Source organism: Accipiter gentilis, chromosome 17, assembly GCF_929443795.1.
Source record: "Accipiter gentilis chromosome 17, bAccGen1.1, whole genome shotgun sequence".
Taxonomy (NCBI): Eukaryota; Metazoa; Chordata; class Aves; order Accipitriformes; family Accipitridae; genus Astur; species Astur gentilis.
This window is the reverse complement of record NC_064896.1, coordinates 13,460,995-13,485,277: the sequence shown is the minus strand read 5'-3', so window position 1 is coordinate 13,485,277 and position 24,283 is coordinate 13,460,995. Positions and strand designations below refer to the sequence as shown.

At 42.7% G+C, this 24,283-nt stretch overlaps 2 protein-coding genes and 1 long non-coding RNA gene across 4 annotated transcripts in view; 2 read left to right on the top strand and 1 right to left on the bottom strand.

The window, feature by feature from the left end:
• Positions 1-1,526: 1,526 nt before the first annotated feature.
• On the top strand, positions 1,527-12,085 carry LOC126047419 (tumor necrosis factor receptor superfamily member 10B-like). The gene is made up of 10 exons (XM_049821024.1): positions 1,527-1,605; positions 3,054-3,147; positions 3,935-4,066; positions 4,270-4,381; positions 4,985-5,058; positions 5,747-5,839; positions 6,836-6,870; positions 9,669-9,989; positions 10,465-10,513; positions 11,358-12,085. Exons 1-10 carry the CDS (start codon positions 1,564-1,566, stop codon positions 11,651-11,653), a joined length of 1,248 nt encoding a protein of 415 aa, XP_049676981.1. The 5' UTR covers positions 1,527-1,563; the 3' UTR covers positions 11,654-12,085.
• A 238-nt stretch (positions 12,086-12,323) lies between these two features.
• CARS1 (cysteinyl-tRNA synthetase 1) overlaps positions 12,324-24,283 on the top strand; it is a 36,659-nt gene continuing 24,699 nt past the window's right edge. Inside the window, exons 1-6 of one of the 2 annotated variants that reach the window (XM_049821318.1) lie at positions 12,324-12,404; positions 18,304-18,549; positions 21,439-21,530; positions 22,381-22,469; positions 22,772-22,868; positions 23,337-23,435. In XM_049821318.1, coding sequence (XP_049677275.1) covers positions 12,380-12,404; positions 18,304-18,549; positions 21,439-21,530; positions 22,381-22,469; positions 22,772-22,868; positions 23,337-23,435 — 648 coding nt within the window. In that variant the 5' untranslated portion in view covers positions 12,324-12,379. The remainder of the gene's footprint in view (positions 12,405-18,303; positions 18,550-21,438; positions 21,531-22,380; positions 22,470-22,771; positions 22,869-23,336; positions 23,436-24,283) is intronic. The other variant, XM_049821319.1, reaches the window with a different exon arrangement.
• The window catches only part of LOC126047533 (uncharacterized), a 32,119-nt gene continuing 30,262 nt past the window's right edge, over positions 22,427-24,283 (bottom strand). The window contains exon 6 of the long non-coding RNA XR_007508589.1: positions 22,427-22,509. This is a non-coding gene — a long non-coding RNA (uncharacterized LOC126047533). The remainder of the gene's footprint in view (positions 22,510-24,283) is intronic.

The following is a 24,283-nucleotide window of genomic DNA, read 5'->3' as shown; positions in this document are numbered from 1 at the left end:
TGTCTTTTCCTCAAATTAGAAAGAAAAGTGGTTGCCTTCATTTTCACTGTTGTACACGTAAATGTACAGACTTGTCTTGAACTCAGAAAACCTTTACATTAGGGAAGTAACTTGACGATAGAGAATAGATAGTTCCATGGAGAGAACCACAACTCTCCGACATGAACAGACAGGATAAGAGCTGGCATCCGGAAGCTGACATTCAAGAACTAGATCTCAAACAATAAAGGGTGAGAGTGATTTTGTTATTAGCGAAAGTCTCCAGAAAACCACAGGATTCTTCATCCTTGAGGAATCATCTTTGAAGAATATCAACATTATCGATCTAGATCAGGTGCTTTTTGAAGGACATCATCCTAGTCACTCCTTTCTGAGGAAGTCTGACCCGTGCTGCATGCAGTGTAAACCTCAGAGAGAGGGGATCCCCCTGGCCTCTGCCTGTGAAAGAACGCCCAGGTGCTAGTAACGCCTGCCTGGCTACGCAAAGTCCCGTAAGCACCTTGAAAGTGTCAGCTCCTAATGCTGTGCAAACTCGTCTGCTAATTTCCTGCCTAAATCTCCCTCTGAATGCGTAAGCAAGTCGGCACATCTCTGGCCTGTCAGCACAACTTTCCTCATCACACAGGTCCCCCTCTGGGACCACTGATAGGAACCTCTCCTCTTCTGTAGGGATATTTACATCTCCAGGGTACAAATGTACTCTGGGTTTGAGAAATGGTTACTTAAAAAAAACACCCCCAAACCCACCTGTGCTGAACAGGGAGCCTTCAGTAGGTGTGAAGCAAATGCTTGAAATTCTTTGGATCGTTTCCATTTTACCAAACTATGCACCCACAGGGATTTCACTGGGACTTGTTACTGCAGTTAAATAAAATAAACGCTGTTACCACGAGAGGAGCAGTTCAATGAAAGGTACTATTAACCTACATAAACTAATTATGCATCAGCAGAGGTGGAGTTTCTAACATTTACTGCTGCCGCCGCAGGGGATTAAAAAATAATCCAGAAAGGAACAATCTAGAAATCCTTGTGCCATTAATTTTAATCCGATTTCAACATCTGGAGGTGAATGTTCCTACGTGCCGGTTACATGCACATGGAGGATGAAAGGTGTTCTTGAGGAAAATCACGGCCAGGAACGTTATTCCTCGAGGAGGAATGACTGCTGTTGAGAAAGTGGAGAACCCTTTTAGCGCCTTACAAAACCCAGTTACGCAGCCAGTTTGCGCGGTTTTGGAAAAATTCTCCTTCCACCTCTCGCCCCTCCTTTCCGCGATCAGCGGGCAGCCCTTCAGCAGCACCACGTGAGCTTTGGGCGGAGAGACACGAATCGCGCCGTTTCCTAACGTGGTGTCCTCCTGCAGAGCACGGTACCGGGGCACGTCCTAACGCACGACGTGCCGCGCCGCTTCTCCTCCCCGAGGGCTCTGAAGCCCCGGAGCGGCGGGGGCGGAGGGCGGCCGCGAACCCGCCCCGGGGGCGGATAAAGCGGCGGCGGCGGCACCGCCCCGAGGCCGTACCGGGAGGAGCGGCGAGCGCAGCGGGGCCGCGCCGGGCGCTGCTATGGGAGCTGTAGGGCTGGCGGGGCGGCTGGTGCCGCTGCTGGTGAGTGCCGGGGCCGGGCCGGGGGGATGGGCCGGGCCGGGACCTCTCTGGCCGGAGCCGCTGTTTGCGGGCAGGGGCACGTCCTCCGCCTGCTCGCCGCGAGTGGAGCTGGCACCTGGCCGCAGCCAGCCTCCAAATCCCTCCTGTTTGGGGGGGGGGGCGGCAGTCTTCCTCCAAGTCCAGTGTGGAGGAGCCTCGTGGGGTTTTCTCCCCTCCTCTTCCTCAAGAAACTTTAGTAACTTCCCCTAACTCTTTTTTTTTTTTTTTAATTTTATTTTTTCGTGTCGCTTGAAGTTTCGAGAATCCTGAGTGAATACAGCTCTCCTAAGTCTAAACAGGGTAAGGGAGCGCAGCTCCCGTGCAGTTAACCCGGCCCCGGTTGCGGGGAGGCCCCGGAGCGGCGGGACGGGACACACACAGGTGGCGCCTCTCCCTAGCGCCGTCGCTGCCGCCCTTCCTTCTCTCCTCGGAAAAAAGAAAATTACAAGTCAGGAGTGAGGTCTTTAATAGTTTTCACGCTCTCCAGTTGTGAAATTGGTGGTTTTCTTAACTACGCGATTACGGGGAAGACTTTCAGCCCCCCCCCCCGGGGAGAGAGTTGAAAGAGCAGAGCTGCGAAAGCCGGGGAGTGGGGACTCCTGGTTTCAGCTTAGAAATTGGCCGCTGATGGCAGTTAGCGACGGGGGAGCTCCGTGGCCGTCCCTTCCCCCCCGTCCTGCCCCCGTGTGTGCTCTAAGCGAGGGCTGTACCTCGGTGGCCCGAAGCTCGCGGCGGCGGAGCTCCCTGCTCGTTTCCTTTGGGAAGCACCTGGCTCTGCGGGGCTGGGAGGCTGGTCCGGGCGGCCCCTCCGCCGGAGGCTTGCCGAGGGGTGTGCGTCCCGCAGGTTTCTTTAAAAAAAAAAAAATCCTGATGCTCCTGTGGCTACAGTAGGTTATTTTTGTTAATGACTCAAGTGCTTGCTCCCTGCTTAAGATTACACAGACAGCGAGAAATGTTGGCTGAGGTCTCTGGGGCGTTTCCTCTGTTTTGCTGGAGGAAGACTAACGCTGACCCTCCTGAATTAAAAAGACCGGAGGAGGGAGAAACGAATCCCTTACACAAGGCAGAAACCTCGGCCTCTGAAGTTCAGTTGCAGGGAATTAGTAAAAAGAAAATAAAAGTTTAAAATGGAGTTGCCTAAAAACCGCCAGCCGCTGCACCTGCACGGTGCTGCTCTAACCCCAGCTTTGTGATTGTAATTACCGCTGCGCTGCTCTAACCCCAGCTTTGTGATTGTAATTACGGCTGTGAGCGGCACACTTAGCAGAAATTAGTTTGGGTTTCCTTTGTGGCTTCCCATGAACTTCTTTCTGAATGTGTTTTCAAGTCTTTACAGGAACATCTCCCCGAGATGGTTATCGTGTCCTGGGAGGAGGAATCGCTCAGACACCTGTTTCTCTCCGCTGTAGGTTACGCTGCTGATAATGCCTGCAACCCGAGCAGAGGACTGCGGGGAGGGAGAATACCTACACGAAGGTCGCTGCTGTGCCTCTTGTCCAGCAGGTAAGACTTCAGGCAGTTACAGCTGATAACGGCCATGATTTTTTCCTCATGGAGATGACTGTGTTACTACTGGGTTTTTTTGGTTTTGTTTTTTACCTTGCATGTGGTGAAAGTGTAAGCCTGGTTGGAGCTGTGGTGGCTCCTTGCTGCTGTTAAGACTGGGCTCCATTTTGAAGTGAGAGCCCCTTGCGCAGTAGGTGGTGACTGGGAGAGGTGCCTTGGTAGCAAGCCAGGAAACCTCTGCCAGCTGTTGGGGATGATCAAAGTTGTGTGGTGGTTGGTTGGTTGGTTTGTTTGTTTAAAAAAAGCAAAACAACCAAACAACAACAAAAAAACCCACAAAAAACCAAACACCACACTTTAGCACAAAGAACAGGCCTGGGGGAATTCTAGTATTTCTGTGTCTGTAGGTAATCAGGTGTATTTTTGGAGATAATTCAGACAAAGAAGAGAGGCTGTTAGAAGCAATTCTCCCTGTGCTTGCCGTGCCCCTTCAGAGGAGATGGCGCTGGCCACAGGTGTGACTCCGAGCTGCTGCGGTGAGTCATCCTTGTCCCAGCCCAGGCCTGGCTGGATGCCTCACTTGCCACCGCTCCCTGTCTGAGCGGCAAGCTGCGAACGTGCCTCCTCACCCTGCTGCGCAGCTCCGATCACGCAGCGTGCCGCTGTTCGCTTGCGAAGAAAGGTTGAACTTTCACCAAAATGGCTTTGTCTTGTAACATCCTGTTATAGTCCTCTGCCTGTTAAATGATCCCTTGAGACTGCTGCTGGTTCTCCTCTTCCACAGGTACTTACGTTGTTCAGCACTGCAGTGCTCCGCATTTGAGAGGAAGATGTGTCCCTTGCACCAAAGGAGAGGGTTATACCGCCCACGAGAATGGCTTGGAAGAATGCTTGCTGTGCAGACAGTGCAAAGAGGGTACCAAGCACAACTTTGATGAAACCTTAACCCTTTCCCCCTTTTTTTAATATGGAAAGCCTGGTCCTCTGGGTTTTTTTGTGCTTCCAGTCATTGAGAATATTGAACTTATAAATAAATTGCCTTTATGGCCCGAGTATAATTTTTGCACAGTTGTAGAGTCACAACTTTTATATTTACTTTGTCACTTATATTATTTTTAGATCAGATAACTTTGCGACCCTGTACTCTGACGCATGATACTGAATGCCAATGCAAACAAGGATATTTCTGCCCTGCTGAGGGCTGTGAAATATGTCAGAGATGTAGTACAATGTAAGTTTGATAATGAATATAATTGACTGTGTTCCTTCTAGGGAATGTTAGAGCTATGGCCCAATCTCTGCCAATACCTAACGCATGTTATTAGGCTCTAAATAATTGCCCTGAAGCCAAATTGCATTATTCATGCATTTAAATTTTAGGTGTCAAAATGCATGTGGTTCAGACCTAGAAAGATATGGATTGTGGTATTGTTGTGCTTGTTGCTTATGGCTGTAAGCTTACAGTTTGCATGTCTTCAGGTGAGTACTCCCCATGTACGCATTTGAATAAGCTTTGTAGCAACCAGTTCAAAATTTTGGGAGGTAGAACCACCTGTTGAAGGAAGCTAACTGTGCATGAATAATGCATCTACTCTGTGGGGGTTTTTTTCTCTGCCACTTAGAGGCTAACATACATGAGCTTTATCTGCTTTGCTTCTATTTAATCTTGTAGTATTATCTTGGGTTGTTTAAAGGTGTACTTCTAACACAGTTATCTGTTTATGCATGTTCTGTTCATGCCTCTAAGCTCTGCCTGAAAAAAAAATCAGGCCTGGGCAGAGCTACATATTGTTCTGGAAATGTTGATACAACCTTATGTTGCCATCCACTTCAGGTGTCCGGAAGGGAAAGAAATTGTGCAGAATTGCAATGCAACTATGGACCTAGGATGTGGCTTACCTGATCAAGGTCTGGTACAGAAATACCACTCAGCTTGGTTTGTTGGGTCTGTGGCTTCAGGCTAATAACACCAGGGCAGTCTGTAAACAGTGGCTTGAACCACTGTAGCATGTAGCTTCTGTATTTTAGTCTACTAAAGAAGTTCTCAAAGGGGTTGGAGTGACAAACCATCTTAAATTTCACGTGGAGAAAAGCTACATGTATTGTTGGGTTTTCAAAGTTGCAACAGTGACACTGTTGAACATTGCTGATTGTGCAAAGATTTCTTTCATGTTTTTTATGGCTGAGAAGCTGCATATGGAGTGGTTTTCTCTTCCGTTGGTAGATAGCTTCTGCTGGACTAGAGAAAGAAGGAACTGACACTACCAAGGCTACAGCACCTGAAGCTCGTTGGCATCTTTTGTGTATTTGCTTTCCCCTTTTCTTAAATGTCTTTTCAGAAAGCCTTGCAGAAGTTGTACTGCAGCTCTGTGCAGAATCCCCCGCTGCCTTTGGGATAATGATGTGCAGTGCAAAGGAGTACATGCACATTCAAGTCAGCTGATAGTCCCAGTGCCTTTTCCAGGACAAGCTAGCTGGGTCATTGTACTAGTGCTGAGCTTTGGTTGTTCTCTAGGACAGCAGGAAAGACTTGCACTTCAGAATATCTTGTCTGGAGTCTGCTTCAGTACTAATCTTACTCATTTTTCCTTCCCAGGAAGCACCGCTCTTGTTTGGATTATTGTGATTATTTTGGTGGTTGGTGGTTTGTTGCTGTTCTTTGTAATTAGAAGGCTGAAGGGTAATGAAGGTAACTGCTTGATTACTATCCATAAACTTTCCAGAACTAGGCAAAGCATGCACTAAGGCTATCCCTGGTTTTTGTATTACCTTATGGGGGACCTCTTTAAGCTCTAGCTCATTTAGTATGTGATTCAATTAAGTAACTCTTGTATAATGGAGACTAGTTTTGTTCAGTAAATAAAATGCACAAACTTTAACTATGAGCTTTCTTATTTTGCTGACAGATGCCTTTGCTTCAAAGCAAGATTAGGGTAAGGTCCTTAAAAGGACTTTCCCTATCTACTTGCATTGTACTGGCAAAGAGGGAGAAAAACCTACACAAGCTCAGGTGTATGGGGAAAGAAGTAGCAACTAATTAGACCATTAACTACTTTCATTCACTGTGTTTAGCTATGGAGACTCTTTCTACAAATTGTTGCCCTTTCATCATTTGAGCCTCTTAACTTGAATGTTAGGTTGATAAGTCTTGTGTGAATTAATTTTATTTTTTTAGTGGAAATTGAGATGTTTTCCTGAGAAACTTTCCTTTCCATTACTGCATATTAAAGTGTTTTTGCAACTAGTTTAGTTAGAATAATGTTGAAAATTATTCTAAATTTTGAATGTTTGTTCAAATCATGTCTTACTGATTGTATTGCAGTAAAGACAATTTCTGCCTTCTCTTTTGTATTGCAATAGCACACAAAAATGCTAAGAAGCATAAGCTGGAGGGGAGGGAGGCTGAAAGAGTGGCTTAAAAGCCAAACTGCATCTTGTGGTCTATATTTTACTAAGCAGGACTCATCATCCCCTGTATGAAGGTGCAGTGTTTGTGCTGTTGGTGGAAGCTAAGGGTAGTACTCATGAAACGTATGACAGGTCAAGGAAACTAAATGGCTTGTATTAGAGTTTTGGTTTGTGTTATGAATGTGTCTACTGCATGTAAGTCTTGTGTGAATTCAGCTATGTTTAAGTTGCTGCAATTCCTAAAAGTTTCTTAAGAAACATTTATCTTGTTTTCCAGCTGCTTCAATTGATAAAGATGCAGAGAAAGGTCTGGTAAGTATATGATGGATCAAGTGCTTCATCTCAGTTTTGCGCAGCTTAATTGTGTGCTGCTTAACTGTACCTGATACATAGCTCTCAATGTTTGTCTCACTGTAGACCTCTGGTAGGATGTGTTCCTGTGATGTAACAAGTTGTGATTCATACAGGGCCAGATGTTAGCGAGGGCCTGATACATTAATTGGCTGCATGCATGTGTCCATTGCAGTTGGACACATTCCAGAGCCTGTGGCCAGGATGTTTTGAAAGTTGAAAAAAAATTAGGCTAAGTGCAAGCTTTTGCTTCAAACTGTCTCCAAGTGATGCTTTGATCCAATTGGTTCTTTGCTGCTTCATGTGTATATTCTACAGGCAATGTCAGCTATCACTTCCCTGCGTAGTGGTGTTCTAGCTGTCCTTGCATTTTTTTACTACAACATTATTTGTTCATAAGACTTCTCTTGATCCAGCAAAGTGACTGAGTCTTCCTGCCTTTGGGCTCATGTCACAAGCTGCAGGACCTGGCAGTCTAACTTCTTGGTCCTAGACAGTCTCATAAGACAAAGGGGTTCAGGGCTCAGAGCAGACCAGCTCAGAAGTACATCCCTGAAAAGGGTTTACCATGCTAAGGCTGGCTACTGGCATATGTTCCACTTTAAAGCTAGGTTCACCCTGGCCTACTGTAGTCAAACACTATTTCAGAACCTTACTGTTTCAGTCTAAAAAGACTGTTGCTAGTCTAGCGTTTTGCAAGATAAATACAAGACTAGCTTGTATTCAGCTAGTCTAGCTTTAGCTTCTCTATTTAGAAGCTACACTTCTAACAATACAGTGAGGCAAAAATGAGCTCACTGTACTATATTATAACTATACTAATGGTATAGTTGATGTGTAACAGCAAGCTGTAAAACAAATGTTTGTCTTGATGAGGATCTAAGGCAGGCATACAGATTCCTTTTGTAGCACATGTACAGCATCTTTTTCTCCCTGCTGCCTTTCTTGTCCCCCACCCAATGCATGCACTGCTCACCTGGTGTATGAGCTTTTGTCTGATCTTACTAGCTAGACATTTCAAGTAATTAAATGCATCTTAATTATGTCACAAATACTTGAAGACTGAAGAAACAGAACTGAAAGATCTGTTAAAAACATCACCTTAAACTCTTCTCTCTTTTTTAAGGTCTGTAAGTGGCTCAAATATGTGAATCGCCCATGGGTTTTTGTTGGGTTGTGGTCCCCCCCACGCCCTGGCCAGATTTGCAGCACTTCGTGTATTCGTAGAAGCTGATGAAGAAACATGACAAAACCTGGTCAAAATGGTGTAGCATGGGAGTAGGCAAACATAACATCTCTTTAATTTGAATAAAATGGTTATAGAATAATGCAGTTGCAAATCAGCGCACAGTGACACTTAGCTCTGATGTAAGAGTTGTCACAGACTTCAGTTGCAATGTCTGTGCGCTTGGAGTGTTTGTGCTACTGTAATAAAAAGCTTATTTGCTAAGGAGAGTTACATTGATGTGGTCCCGAGACCAGGCATTTGGGCACCAACACACTGTCCTTTCCAAAGTACCAGTGAATTTATACTGCTGTAAAAAAAAAAATAAACAAAACCAACCAAACAAAAAAAAACCCCCAAAACCCAACTGCTGATACTTTATTTCATTCCAGAATAGAACTGCAGCTATTAGCCATGCTGTGTACCTTCAGTCACTCAGTTACCTATTTAAGAGCTATTCTGTATAAATAGGATCAACTTGTTTAACCTGTTTGCACCCTTAGACAGAAAGTGGATTCAATGAGGGTGATGTACAACTACATGTGTGATGCATGGGGTGGTTCCCCTTGCATTCCTGCTTACGCATGTTGGTCACGTGGTTATGTCACACATCGGTCACTGACCTTGTGAAAACAGAAATCACACTGGCTTATGCTCACGGAGGAACTGTACCTTAACAAACACAGGTCTTGTTGGAAAAACAGTCACTCCTTGCCCTCATTTTCCACCTTAAAAAAAAAAAAAAAAAAAAAAAAAAATTCCTAAAGCTTTCCAGTTCTAGCACTAGCTGATATGCTAGATAGGTGGTGGTCTGCTTTGTATGTGTATGGTTCTTGATGAGTTGGAGCTATACTCCCTGGCATGTGCTTATTTAATGTATTGACAATGCTAGAAATGGTGCAGCCCTCCTCGCTTGCTTCCCTCTTTGTCCCCTCGCAAAAGCTATGCAATGTCCATTGGTGTTCGCTGGCTTCTTTCAACTGATTCTAGTTTGTGAATCTGCCAGAAAAACTAATCCAGCCAAAAAAAAGCGCCTGAGTTAGTGCACTTACACGGAGCTGATAGGCTATTATCAGCTTGGTAAAAGCTCCGAGAGCATCAGCCTTGATACAATGATAGGCTTGAGGCCCCTGTTGCTGTTAAGTCAGCTCAGGTGTAGCAAGGAAATTTAATTTTCTCCTGCCTCAGGAAGGGTGCATACCTTCCATATGTAGGGAGGAGCAAGCAGCAATACACACCAGTGAAAACATTAGGAAAAGTTTCCTGTGTTTGTTGTGGAAGTAGCCTGTGCGCCTTATCCCACAGTCCAGTGGGAGCAGAATAGCCAGCAAATTGGAGAGTTAGGCTCTGAAACCATTTGAAGTCCAAGTCTGTAAAGGCTGTAACTTTGGCATGTTTGTAACTGCCAAATTAGCAGCTCTTCCATTATTTGTCTGACATCTGGTGACTTTAAGTATTTTGTTTTCTTCCTCCAGACTGTCCTTGAAGGCCTACCTATGAAAGATCTCTTAAAATATGTTCTTATTCCTTACAGGAGTCTGAGGGCAGTACTGAAAGCCTCATTTTACCAGAAGTGGAGACACCTGCAAATAATGTGGCCAAGCCAGAGGGTGGGAACTCTGGTGAGAGCCCAGAGGGCCCAGCACAACCCGATGTTAACTTGGAAGTAAAAAACACATCACCAGAGGAAAACAGTATTGTGCTTTCTGAGTGGGGCACCATCCTGCGCCAGATGGAAAGGTGCTGGAGGAGGATCGCTGAGTCTTCGCTACCAGCAAAAACTGGGCAGAATCCTGCTTTTCATCAGAATGCCCCATTTAATATACCCAGTGGTAGGATGCCAGCAAACTGCATGGTAAGTGTGTGTGTGAAATTACCATTGTATTTTCTCTGCTACACATATAATTTTAGCTGAGTTCTTAACTATTCCTTGAGTGATAGATGCTGTTTTCAGGCAGAACAATAGGGAAGAGGAGGCTTTGCCTTAAAGATGCAATAGAAAGTATGAGAAGGCATACCTTGGGAAAGCAAACTTCAGTCCCTTGTTTAATCTGCTCTGCCTCTCTCATGTCCCTGTTCAGTATTTACACAGAAGCTATTCTTTTGCAATAGCAGCAAATATGTTGCCTTGTTGCTTCACTTCGGAGCTAGCAGCATGGCTGTTTCAGCATGCAATTTTCTTTACTCAAATACTTTCAGCTGTGCTGTGAAATCTGCCCCTTGCCCCCTTATTGGCATGTGTGCTGTGGAAGCAAGCTATCAAGTAGCTCAGGAATAATAGAGTGAAGTGCTCTGATATGTTGGAGTAACAGTCCAACTTTGTATTACAGGTACGAGAACCAAAGTGTCAAATAATTGTTAAAGATCTCTCTCCAAAAGGTAAGTATTCCATAAATTGACAGTACTTGGAATTTGTTTTTTTCCTGTTGACTTTAGTCTATGTAAGGAATAGTGTAGGGAGGCTAATGAATATTGCTTAGGCTACAAGGCTTTCAGTTTATTGTAAAATATGCCAGAACAGGATTATTGCTACATTTGGGAGATGCTGTAATCCCTGTGGTGAATTGTTCTACTTTAAAGCCTGGCTTTTCTGCACGGGAGTATAGCGCAGTCATGCTTTTAAGAATAAGAACGGTACAAAATTTTTTGGTATGTTTTAAACAAGTCTGCATTGCAGCAGTGTACTCTGCCTTAATGAGTGAGGTGTAGGTCAGACCAGGAGATCTTTCTGTCAAATGTCCGTTTCCATGGAAGTCTGCATCGAATCCCCATACATCTACCGCGCAGCATGTTGGATGCGCTGGATGTCCAAGCGACGGGTTTTGCTCATGCTGGTCTTGGTGTGGCAAACCTACACCAGTAGTGTACTGAAGTGGTTAAAGCCTACTGTTGAGTGGCCCTATTAAGCTTAAGTGAAGACATGCAGGCCAATGAAACCTTCCCCAAAACCGCCTTTACTGAATGGTGTCTCGTATTGAGAAACTACTTTTGAGATATGTAGACTGATACCTTTGGCTTCTTTCAAGATCACTCAGTAGGAAACCTATTGGTCCTGCCACTGCTTAGGTGCTAAACCTGGCCTTGCTGCTGCTGTTTGGTCTGTGCATGTATTGGCTGAAAATTAATGGGAAAGCATGTATGTTAGCTATGAAAAAAAAAAAATAAAAAAAATCTGTATTTTAAAACTGACGCTGATGTGTGTTGTGTGTTTTTTTTCTTTCAGAACTGAGAGATACCTATGGGGCCTTTATAAATGAAGTACCACGGAGAAAATGGAAGCGGCTTATGAGAGCTCATCTGCAGGAAAATGATATTGTTAAAATTATTAATGACTTTCCTAATGATATAGAAGAGCAGTCTTATCAGATGCTTCTCGCCTGGAAAAACACACTGGGAGAGAAACAATCTATTATTAAATTACTGGATGAGTTAAGGTACCTAGATACCAAGGCTTATGATAACGTATTGAACACTTTAAAAAGTAATAGCATTATAAGTAAATTAGAAGCTACAGATTAATGTTTACGATGAACTTCAGAAATGCTCCTGTGTACATATATGTCTACAACCTTCCTGTAAATGAGGACGTCAACAAACTGCTAGTAAAAGCGACGGCACGGACTTGATCTCCTCCTCACCTTCACGCGGGGAGCTGGAAGCGATTTAACACCGTCGGCGTTAACACGGCCTCCGGTTGTCGCCTTCACTAAGGCCTTTGAGTTGTCTGGTATTAAACTCGGATGCCAGCTTGGGAGCGAGGTGCTCCAGCTGGCGCTTCCCTTCGCGCGGGGCAGGACCGTGCTGTTTGAGCCTGGGCAGCGGCAACGAAGAGGCGGCTGCTGCCGTTTTTGAGGGGCCTGCAGCGCTTTGGCTTCCGAAACGATCGCGTTCCGTGTTGTACCGGTACGCCCAGACCCGCTAACGTTCGAAGCGGAGCAATAAAAGCCCGGTTGAGCCACAAGCTGGGGTTGACTCTGGGCGCTTCTTGTCGGCGGGCGGGGGGCGCGGTGCTGTGCTGTGCTGTGCTGTGAGGGGGGCCGCTTCAACCGCCGCTCCTGAGGGGAGGGGGCCCGGCCGCGCGACGCCCGCCCGCCCGCTGCCTTGGCGGGAAGGCGGTGTTCCCCCGTTGCCGTGGTGACGCGGGGCGCCCGTCGGAAGTAGCGTAGCGGCGGGCGGGGCGGGGCGGGGCGACGCTTCCGGGCACGCTGTTGCATCAGCTCGCGAGCGAGGGGAGGAGGCGGCGGGATGGCAGCGGCCGCCGCCGAGCAGGGTAGGTCGGCGACCGGCGCCGCGGAGGCCCGGCGGGGCGGGGCGAGGGGTCCTCCGGGGTTGTCACGGCGTGGCGGGGGCTGGTGCCGCGGCTCCGCCGCTGTCACGGTGTCAGGCGGGAGCCGTGACGTCAGGCGGCGGCGGCGGGACGGGACGGGACGGGGCACCGCCGACCCAGCGCCCTGTCACGGCGGCTGAGGCGTCGGGGCGGGAAATGGCGGCTGGGGGCGTCCTGCGGCCTCCTCAGCGCCCCCCTCGGGGCCTGCGGCGGTGGGGTTCCCCCCCGAACGCGCTCTTGGGGCGTGCTGGGGGGGGGGGGGAGGGCGGGCCGGCGCCGGCGGCGGCCCCTGAGGTGCGGGGCGGGCAGCCATCGGCCGTCACGACGCGCTGGGGGCAGAGGCGAGGTGTGAAATCGGCCCCCCGCGCCCGTTGTTGGGTGGGTGCCCCCGGGGAGGTCGCCTGCGTCCCTCGGTGGCGGGTGACGTGTAAGCAGCTCCTGATGCCACTTCAGGGTATCGAAGTGCGGCGTGTGCGTGGGGCAGGGGGAAAGGTGGATCTATAGGTGCCAGCTGCATCTCTCGCGCTGGCGCCTGTGGATCGGAGGACCTCTGGTGCCTTGTGAGACCGTGGGATCCGCATCATGCCTCGCCACTAATGTGAAGGTTAATGATGACACCTGGTGATTTGTGGAAAAAACTCGGAGCTTCTCACTACTGAAGTTTGGAAACGGCTGTTCTCCAGCTTGCTGCGTTCGAAGCGATGTTAGGTGGCTGGCAGACTGCTTAGTCAGTTGTGTGCTTATCACCACATCGTCTGCTCTCTTTCACCTGCATCTGTCTCCCATACTCTTTCCTGGTTATCCGTGTTCTCCCTTGAACTCATGGCTGAACTTTTTGACTTTTCCGGAGGTTTTTTTGTGGTTGTGTTTTAATGATGGGTTATACTACGCTCTTCCATGTGGAAGGAGGGCCAGGGTAGTCCTCTAATTTTTGGCACTACTGTAGCAAATGGAAACTTGGAATACCAGTCATACAAGTATGAAATACCATTATGGCATGTTGGGTTGGAAATTTCTGTCATTCCAGTTAAGGATCTGTAGATTCAAAGATTTTGCCCCCTTTTCTTTGTTCCTGAAAGTTACTTTGCTCTTTGTTCATCACAAGTAATGTAAGGGAGTAATGTAAGGGAGTCCAGAAACATTTATCGTTGTCAAGGGACTGGCATCTTCAGATGTTTTCAATATTTTAGTTAAGGTAGGGGGGAAAACCTCCCCACCAAAGGCTCAGTTCAGGTGTGCTTTAAGAAACATTTTTAGTTAAGTTTATTATCGGGCAAATAGTGTTTGCTTTTTACTGAAATTGTAATTGCTACATTTAGTTTCAGTTCAGGAAAAGTGGAAGTGGAACTTACAGGGCTCAAGTGACTAGGACTGGCAAGCTGTTCCTTGGTGGGCTACTCCTGTCTTAAAAATCCCAGCTCTGCTAAAAGCCTCTTGAACCTCATGTATGAGTCTTGAAAAGTCCTTTGTCTCTGTGTGTGTGCGCTGTGTCTTGCATAAATGGGATAGCTGCATTGGTTCAGTTCTTCTGAAATTTTTATGGAAAAGGGTAATTTGTCTTGGCTGAGCACGTAGTTGGACTTCCTTCCAAAGCTACCAGAGTGGCCAGCCGGAATGATAAATGTCCTGTTTGGAGCTGTATGAATAATGAGACGTTATGCTTATCTTTTATGAGTTGTTTTAAATTTGTGAAAGCCAAGTTGGAAGAGAAACGACATTTTAAAATGTTCGTAAACATCTAAGATTTCTTCTCCGGGAATGCCTCTGCAGAAATCCCAGAACATTTCAGTTGTCATCTAATTATGACTGACAAGGTTAGCAGGTTCAGGGAAGCTCAGGAAACCTAATTTTTCCCTGAAGCAAAGTAACTCCCTGGTTTTGTGTCAGCTAGCTTACTGCCTGCTTTATGGCTTTTCTGTCTTTGCTGTCAACACCTTCAAGGAACAGAGGTTTTCTTTGTCAAGTTAATAAAAGTGAAAAATTTCCATCAAATTTGGTACTGTGTGAGTTACACATCTTGATTAAACTTCAAAAGGTATTTTATGTGCAAATAAAATATAGAAGCGATCTTATGACTTTGAGTCTGTGTGTTGCTGCAGTCTCGCAGACAAATTCCCAGTGTCCTTTAGTAGTCTCCGAAGCACTTCATGCATGGAAAGAAGAACGTGTGACAATTATATCGCCCAAAGAGATTGTATACCGACAGTTATTATATGAGAACTGTATTAATGTCTACAGTGGAATTTTTTTGAAACAACTTTTTAATCCGGGGGGAGTGTTACATCAACATTCATTCTTGTGATTTTTCAAGGTTATTTTGCTACCTTTCCAACACTCATGCTCGGTGCTTGTTTTCTGAGCGGAGTTGCTCTTCAGTGGTATGATTTGATGTCTATGGATCATTCCATTCACATGAGTTAACATTCAGTGTTATGCATCAGCTCTGTAATACTCCTGTGTTTCTGTTATGAAGATGACGCTTCCTAATGCAATTGAGTAGTAGCAACTGTAATTTTTCTGTTTTGGGAGGGGAAAAAAATTGCAGTCAGAGAGAAGGGCTATTTCTTAACCTGGTTTCCTAAAGCAACAGGTGTAAAACAGGTCAGACCTATATATGTCCATTGACCCTTCTCCCTCAATAGTTTTTGAATCCATTGATTGGTATTAATTGTGTTTGTCAGTGGGCTGCCTCTTGCACACAGTTGGCAAACTAAGCAAAGATGGGTTGGAGCTGTGCAGGAGGATGGAGATACTGACGTGTATGGGGAGAGAGGATGAAGCACTCAGGAGGTACCAGGAAATATTTCAGTGGGAGTGTGTGATGAATTAAAGGTTTTGCGAGGCACTGAGAGGGGGGAACTGAGGGTGCAGAATAGAAATCACAGAAGAACAAGATTCTGTAGATTTACTATTCTCGCTTTTAGTAGCGATATAAATGAAATCGGGACAGACTTTTGTGTAAAGATAGTTTTGATTCATTTCTTTTGCTTGAAAAGAAATGCTCCTCTGGTATACAGCCTTCCAAAAGACAGTGTTATCATATTCATTCTTTCTTCCCAGGAGAGCACTCTGTGCTTCAGGACAAGAGCTTTTGTTTTGTTAGTTCAGTCTAGTTTGGAGCTACTCAGAAGAATGCCAGAATTGAGAGTGATTTTGTCCTGTATGTACTGAAATAGGATGCTCAGACGTATTGCAGAATTGCACTGATCACTCAGCACTCTCTCAAACACAGCAAATTTGCTTTTATCTCCACATCTGACTGCAGCAGCGAGTAGAACCCATCTGTGCTAGCTTTAAGCAAGCTTCCGTGGTTTGAAAAGTAGCTGTCAGTCTAGAAGAGGAAGTTTGGAGCTCAGCACAGCCTGTGAAACCAATGTGAGAAACTCGTATTGGTACAGTGAGCCTGCTGGGAGCAGAAGGCTGCTGTGGTTCGGCTGCTGCTGTGCCCTGAGAAACCCTGTCAACAGCTGCTCAGGTGTGTTCATGCTGTACTGCGTTTGCTGTGGTGTGCAGTCATGGACATGAGTTTGGGCTGAATTTGAGTGTGACCAGTATCAATATAAAGACATCCTCCTGTTTGGTCCCCTAAGCTAACTGTTTCTTTGATGTATTACACTTTCAAGTCTACTGTTGCTCTCGCAAGTAGATGTAACATCGAACTTTATAATTTCAAGTATTAACATGTGTGCCAAGATTTTTCAAAGTAATTTTGGTTGCCTTGCTTATCAGGGCTGAGCTGGTACCGACATTCACAGGCAGTATTTGCCACCTTTCCTTACCAAAATTAGCTTGTATGAGTTCTGTCATCTTTGTTATATTTGTGTGTAAGTTTGTGCAACTTCCATTTTAGATTGGTTTACAGATGTGGTTGAAAAGCACTTAACATTGTTTCAGATACACTGACTTGCTTCCCATTAGCAGCCTGGTGTGTGAATAATGGTCGTAATAACCCTAATCATACTTTGCAAATTGAGTGTTGCTTTCCTTGCAATAGATCTTCAAAGATCTTTTCTTTGAGATATAGTTTCATTTCTACACAGGTCATTCTTGTAATACTTTTTTTTTTTTTGGCCTTCTCCCTTGTATGATTCATGGATACAAAATTCACATTCAAGGAAGACTTACGGGTTAGGTTTCCATAGTTAATGAACATAACTATTTCAAACTATTTCATGTGTATAAACACGTGAAGTTCTGTGATGATAAACATCAGTAAATATTTAGGAGCCTGAAAAATTTATAGCCAAAGCTGAATCCCAGTCAGCTGGGTGAGGCAAGGCCGTAAGGTCTAGTTATGAACCATTATTTTCTTGTTATTCCTTATTTATATTGAAAAATTACATTGATAGCCCTTGAGAAAGATTGAGACTATGTGAATCTGACTTTGCTTTTGTGTATTAATTTTAAATATCTTTTGTGACCTTTGATTTTTTATTATTATTATTTTAATCACCGATCGTTTTTATTAGTTGTGCTGTATCTCATTTATGCCCCAAAAAGTCAAACACAAACATACTTGGTATCTAGACATTTCCCTGTCATTCTGAGTTCCTGCAGAATATTTTAGTAATTGATTTCCACATAGGAAACGAGCTGCTCATAAAATCTTAACTGATGATATTTGGAAGAACTTTTCAATTCTGTAGTTCCTCACATCCTCTCCTAGCCATCACTTCCCCATCTCCTTTCATCCTTCCCTTTCCAAGAGCACTGGTCTGTGAGCACCTCCAATGCTTTGGGAACTACTTGTGCAGACGTTCGTACTAGTGTAAGAGGCAACAGTTGTGGCAGTGGTCTCTCTCGGGGTTTGGGAGCAGGGACAGGTGTTCTCATACTGCCTCTCTTGCTTTATTGTGCTATGACCTTGACTACATCTTAAATTACCTTCTTGGCTGAGCACCTAAGCAGGGTATCAGCTTAATGTTTATACAGTACTTTGAACACGAACAGAGTTACAAATGTTGAATCATTGTAGGAAAATATGAACATTAGGGTTACCTAGTCTCAGTGTTAGCCCAGATGCCGTAATATCTGCAGTGCTTCGTACACGCTGACTTGCACAGGGCTTGCCATTACTCTGAGCAACCCCACCAAGTCACAGAACCTTTCCGCTGCTTCCTTCATGTCCCTGCATTTGTAAAGATGAGACATAATTGAACCTGCTTTGCTTGTATACCAAATAAAATCATAAAAAAAGTGAGGGAGGAGCACGATCTAATATCCATTCTGTTCATTTGTGCAGATCTTACTCACTTTAAATATTATTCATATGTCCGAGCAGAGAAAGTTGTGTAGGAGAAGTATGGGAATATATAGCAACAGCTTAAATTTTGTGTTGTTGGAGCAAGTAGGAGTAACTGAGCACCATGCTGGGAACTTGCATGGGGGCACCAGTCCTGCAAAGATTTAAGGATACGCTCAACTTCAGTAGACGTATTCACAGCCTATCCACAGTGTACAATATTAATCATATTTAAATATTTGCAGGATGAGTGTTTTAGCAACGTGGAAAAGAGTCACTGATTAGGCTTGCTGTGTGTGAATTATTTTCTCCAGTTTCAAGTAGATAATATTTCTTCATGAAAAGGACTTGTGCTTTTGTCCTTATTACTCTTTGTAAAGATGTCTCCAAAAAACTTACCACAGCATGAACATATTAATATTACAGCATTTATAGGAATATATAGTTATTCAGTAGCTTGTATTAAATATATTTTTCTCAAATTTCTTGTCAGTTGCCAGAGGTAATTTAGAGGGGGAGATGTATGGTATAAGGATATATTTTGGTCATGGGATATCCTTCTTTTAATGCTGATCAAATGTCCTGTGCCTCTCTTTACAGCTTCCAGCTACAGTTTTATTCTGAGCATTAGTGAAGAGGAAGCCAGGGTGAAGGCTTTGAATGAGTACCTGAGCACTCGTAGTTATATCCAGGGGTTCACATTTTCACATGCAGATGTGGAGGTATTCAGAAAGTTTTCGGGGCCACCTGTGGACCAGTATATCCATGTTGTCCGGTGGTACAGACACATAGAAGCAATCTATGATGGCAGCAGTGAAAAAAATGAGCCTTGTAAACTTCAAACAAGTGAGTAATATGAAACTGGTGGGCAGGTTATAGACTAGCTGACATTATGTTGGTTTTTATTGCTGAGAATTCCTAGAAGTTCGCTTTCGTACTCTCTTGCACGCTTTAAAATTTACCATATCAACTGGTATTCAAGGTCATGAAATTCTTCCTGCATACAGTTACTGTGTAATTGATAGATCCTGACCTATTTGAATCTTAAAGCTGTGTTTCCACATTTCTTTGATATTAAAATTCCTCAGTGTACAGAATTTGATTATGTGTTTTTTCTTTAAAAAGCTAGCCACTGGATTGTAACAGAATACGTGGGTTTTGGCTTGTTCCCTAAATATCAGGATTTGCTCAGTCTGCTTTTTTCGCCTGCAAGGGAAGCTAAATAGTTGTTGTATAATAAAAAAATTAATAATAAAGTAAACTGAATACTGCCTCTTATGATTGTTGTTAACACTGAATTTCAAAAAGAATGTTTGGGGTTCTTTTTTAACCCTGGTAATGTAAGCATTGCTGATGATTTGAGGAAATACTAACTGGTTAATCCAGGTCATTGTGTAAGCATGGGTGCTGGCATTTTTGGGAGCTGCATCACTCTCCTGAGTTGTTTTCCAGTGAGCTAGTCTAATTTAATTGCTTTATAGTGAGATCCTTGCTCAGGAAGTCGTGAAGTAATTACTAATAATAACATAGAGCTGTTGTATTATGCTTGCAATACCTAAAATGAATGCATAATGTCTGTCATTTTTGCTGATGGTTGTTGACTAATATTACTCCAATGCCATCTTCTCACAACCTCTCATCATACGTGTTCTCAATTCTGAGGAGACCAGCAGTTAAATCAGACTGCTGCCAGTAGATTCTGTGTATGTGTGTGTGCCTGCATGTGTTCGTGCTGGATATTGATTTCCTTTCAGCAGTGAAGGGATCTCGGCTGTACCGCTGGCTGTGAGAGCAGATTTAATGCCACTAACTACAATTTGTCTGCAGACTTTCATGGATCAGGGTAGAACAATAAGAGAAAAGTTTTCTGTTTTCCTGTCCATGATCTCTTTAATGTTAAGTCTCTCTTTCTGAAGGGTTATGTCTTCTTATCTTCATGACACGTGCATATGTATCAGAAGTCCTGAAATGGTGTTCTGCAGTGTTCACTATGAAATTGACACATGAATCTGCCACACTTCTTAGACCTTGGATATTTCATCGGTGTTTTTTTGGCCGTATCAGAGAGCTCCAGCGGTGGATTAGAGCAAATGAACTTCAGTTCAACCAGTGGGAAGACTATAGCTGGCAGAGACATATTTGAACAGATTAAACAGTATGCCTTTCACTTTGCCCATGGTGTCCACGTAGTGGATATAACGTGACACCTAACTCACGAGCTGAGAACTTTAGGGTGCAGTATCTGGGGTTTTTCTTATGTTTAGTGTGGTTTTAAGTAAAGAAAGCTTTACAGATTTATCTTTTATTAGACTAACCCACATAGGCTTCTTTCCCCGAGGGAAACGTTAGCCGCAATTAAGTATGCCAGTGTAATCTTCATAAATCAAAGAGTAAACAAATCCATACCTTGGTATATGGTCTGTGTAATGGATAGACTGCTCTCGTATTTGAGGTGTTCTGTTCAAGAGTACCTCATACGATGAAATGTTTAGAATAAATACATATTTCCATGGATCCATAACATGGAGATCTAATGGAGTCCATTTGTGAGACAGAGTACTACATTTAGTATCTTTTTTTCTTATTTAGGTAGTTATTAAAAAAAGGAAGATGAGGAAGAGATTAAATTTTTTACCACAGATATTTACATTACTTGAAGGTTTTCAGCCAAAATATTCATATGACAATACTAGGGGAAAAAGGGTTAATGAAGAGCACCCTGAGATACAGGATCAGAAAGGCAATTTAGTTGTCAAAACAAATAGTTTGTATAATATTTTAATTGCAGCTAAAATGCATACCATGAGAATTCCTAAATACAGTGCTGTGTGTATTAAGCTGGCAACCTTGCTGGATTTTTGAATTTCCTCATTTGCTTTCATTCCTAGTTAATAGGATAATTAGTTTAACATCATTACGGCTTTAAGCAGCCCTGTGCATAGTAAAATGCAACTCTTCGACAGATGACATACTCATACTTTTGTTTGAAAAAAACATGAGTTTAACAACTATGTTGTTTCTTAAAAAATTTAAAAGAAAACAAATGCAAGAATATCGTCACTAATATTACCCTAGGTTTTATCTATTCTCTTTAATGGCAAAATTTAGCCTCTTGCTGAATTGGACCATATTTGTGGTAAATGAGTGTGTTCAAAAATGCCTTGTGTACATAGCAACAATGTATGATAAAAAGTTGAGGTTCTTTTTAAACCTTTCCATCTCTCCTCCCTCTCACCCTGAGTACACATACTCTGTCAATATTGGCTCTAGAGACTAACTGGTCTCTGGAGATTTTTTGCAAATTCTGTAGGAGATCTGTGATATGCTGTCACCATAAAATCAGTGGCGTTGCAGAAAGCCCAGGACTGCCATAACACTTGATTAATAATTCATTAAATTTCAAAGCTCTTGTTAACGCTTTAACTGAATTGCATGCTTTTACTTTTATACCCTCTTCCTTCCTGTTACTTGGATCAAAAGTTAATAGGGATGGCAAGCCAGAAAGTAGAAAATAAACTAGATGGAAATAATTTACTTTTGGTTTTAGTGGCTTTGTAGGAAGCTCTAACAAAATTAATTGGATTACTGGGACTGGAGCTGCTTTGCCTAATATGTATTTTTTTTTTTCTTTTGAAATAACTTAACTAATGATGTGATAAGGAGAAAATGTTATATTGCAAATCTGTTTGTGGAAAGTGTCTTTTCAGTTCTCTTTAAACTATTTTTTTCCCCTAGGTAAAGGCAAGCGTGTGCAGCCCCCCTGGTCTCCCCCTGAAGGGACAAAACATTCTAGGCTCTGTCTCTACAACAGCCTGACTCGCAATAAGGTGACTAAATGAAAGAAAAGTGGGATTTCCATAGAAACAGAAATAAAGAAGTCATCAAATGTTTGTTTCTGAAGTGTTTACCCTATCAGTAGACAGGTTTCTGGGTTGTATTTTGTGGAATGTTAACAAGCATGTGCCAGAGATGCTGTGTTGGTCAAGTGTGTTTGCTGGGCAAGTGTTATATACAACAAATACACATATACTACAAGTGTGTTTATGTGTGTGTATATTGCATAATATATAGTTCCCAATTGCAAATTATCATCATGCAAAATAGTCAGGGGTTCAACTGTAAGGCACATAAGTATAGGCAATGTGAACAGAACAGAATCACAGTTTCTTTCTTTAGATATTGTCTGTGTAAAAAAAAAAAAAAAAAGTCTCGCCAATTATATTATTTTAGTATAAACTGGTAAAACTTCTTGTGGTATTGTTTGAAAGTCCTTTGGGAAAGAGGAAATATTACGAACACTAATGTTAGGGGATGTAGCATCCAGCTATGTGTGAAATGATTATACTCTCTAACCTTTTTCAATGCAAAAGAAAGCCTCATCTTCCCTTTGACAAATGCAGCTTGAATAGTGCCCTACCTAGTCCAAATCTTTGTAATCTGATATCTTGATTGATAAGAGTTTGGATAACACAAGCAGCCACACCCTGTTCTCTCTCTCACATGATACAGCTAGTGGTGATCTTTTCTTACAGTAAAACGGGGAGTGGAATAACTATTCCTTTTTTGTAATTATAATCCATGTTTTCACACGGAGTTCTCATCTCCAAATGTGGTGTTACTGGCCTGAGATCATGTCTTCAATTTCTTCTGATCACTGTACGTTCCCTTTTGATTAAGGAAGTATTTCAGCCTCAGAATGGAAAAAAGGTCTTGTGGTATTGCTGTGGTCCAACAGTTTATGATGCTTCACACATGGGACATGCCAGGTACCGTAGTTCCTTATTTTGGTATAGGTAATAATAATGCCTATTGGAAGCAAAAGATATTAGTTTTTATTTAGATGGGTATATTACTAGAAAATAGTCTCGTTAGACTCAACACTTGAGATTTAAGATTAAAAGCATGTTATAAAGTTATGTCATTGTGTGATTAAAAACTTACTAGTAGATGAGGGAAAATTAAAACTGCTGTAAAATTACTGACTCTGAGCTTAAAGTAGTTTGTGCATAGAATAGAAATAGACTTGAAGTGTTCACTAAGAACAACCCTATATCTTTTATGTTTTTAGGTCATACATCTCATTTGATATCCTGAGAAGAATCTTGAGAGATTATTTTAAATATGACGTTTTCTATTGTATGAATATTACAGATATTGATGATAAGGTAAGGTCTTTTTAAATTGCAGTCTAGAATACTGTACTTTGAGCATGGAAGTCAGAGTCTCATATGTAATTGCCATTTGGTAAGCCAAGATAAATCTTACACTTATTAACTTAGACATATACTTTTGTATAGTCATTGAGTCATTGTTTTTTCTCAGTTTTGTAACATTCCTATGGTAGCAAGGCCTGTATTCTTGTATATAAATTAATGTTGCCATAAAGAATGAACACTAAGCGTTTTATAAAGATAACGTATTTTATTGCCTGTTGTTGAGATACCTGATTAATTCTGTTGAGGTAGCTGATTAACTATGTATGGTGTGTTTAGTTTGTATTACTGCATGTAATTCTTGTAGCTTGTTAAATTTATAGGGATTCTGAAATGCGTTTGGTATGTAATAGACGTTATTTGTACTTTGTATAACTACATGTTGCTTCACAAAAAAATTTTCATGTTTCTGCTTTCTAGATCATCAAGAGAGCAAGACAAAATTACCTTTTTGAACGGTATAGAGAGAACAAATCAACACCAGATCAGCTACTTGAAGATGTTAAAACTGCCTCAGAGGTGGGCATGGTATTTAATCCCTGCTAGTGTCTTAGGTTCTTACTTAATAAAGTAGCAAAGCACCTAAAAAATACCTCTGACTGTGCTACCTCCTTAAACTTTCTGCTTGTTTCAGTTATTCTGTTGAACTGGTACCACACAAATTAGAAATGTTATTGGAACTGCACATCACTTTGATTTTCCATTGTTTTAAAATTGACAAGAACTATCCATGTAAAAGGCATGCCTGATTTTTGTGTTCATAGAACTTGTTTGTGAGTGCTTGTATATTGTTGTTGGGGTATTGGGGAAAAAGTTCAAAAAGCATTTGGATGTTTGTGTGTTAGAATTCAAACTTTAAAAATAACCCTTTAAAATAGTTTTTAAATGGTGGTATGTCCATAATCTTTTAAAGCTTGTGAGATTTCTCTTTTGTACCGTTGATGGCCTTGGAAAGAGGAAAAAGTATCCAAAGTTTTAGGATTTAATAAATTGTGTATGCTGGATTGAAGGTGGGAGAAGGTGATTCTCTGGTCATTTTTAGAACTACAGATCACAAAGAGATTATCAGTCTAATGAATTGAATACAGGCCTGAGAATAGGAGGCCTGGAAATTTTGCCCAAGTATCATTGTCCAACATACTCTTTAAGCATAGCATTTAATCTCTCTCTGTTTCACATTAAAGCTTCTCCTATTCAGATTTGTGATAATCACCTGTGTAATTAAGGCGATCAACTGCATCAAAAATGAAAATTGCTAAACAACAACAGTGATGATATAGTAATTTATAAAGTCTTTCTGAAAAACTGAATTTAGACGTGAACTAAATTCTTTTGACTTCACCTTTATTTCTGATGAGGGGTATGTT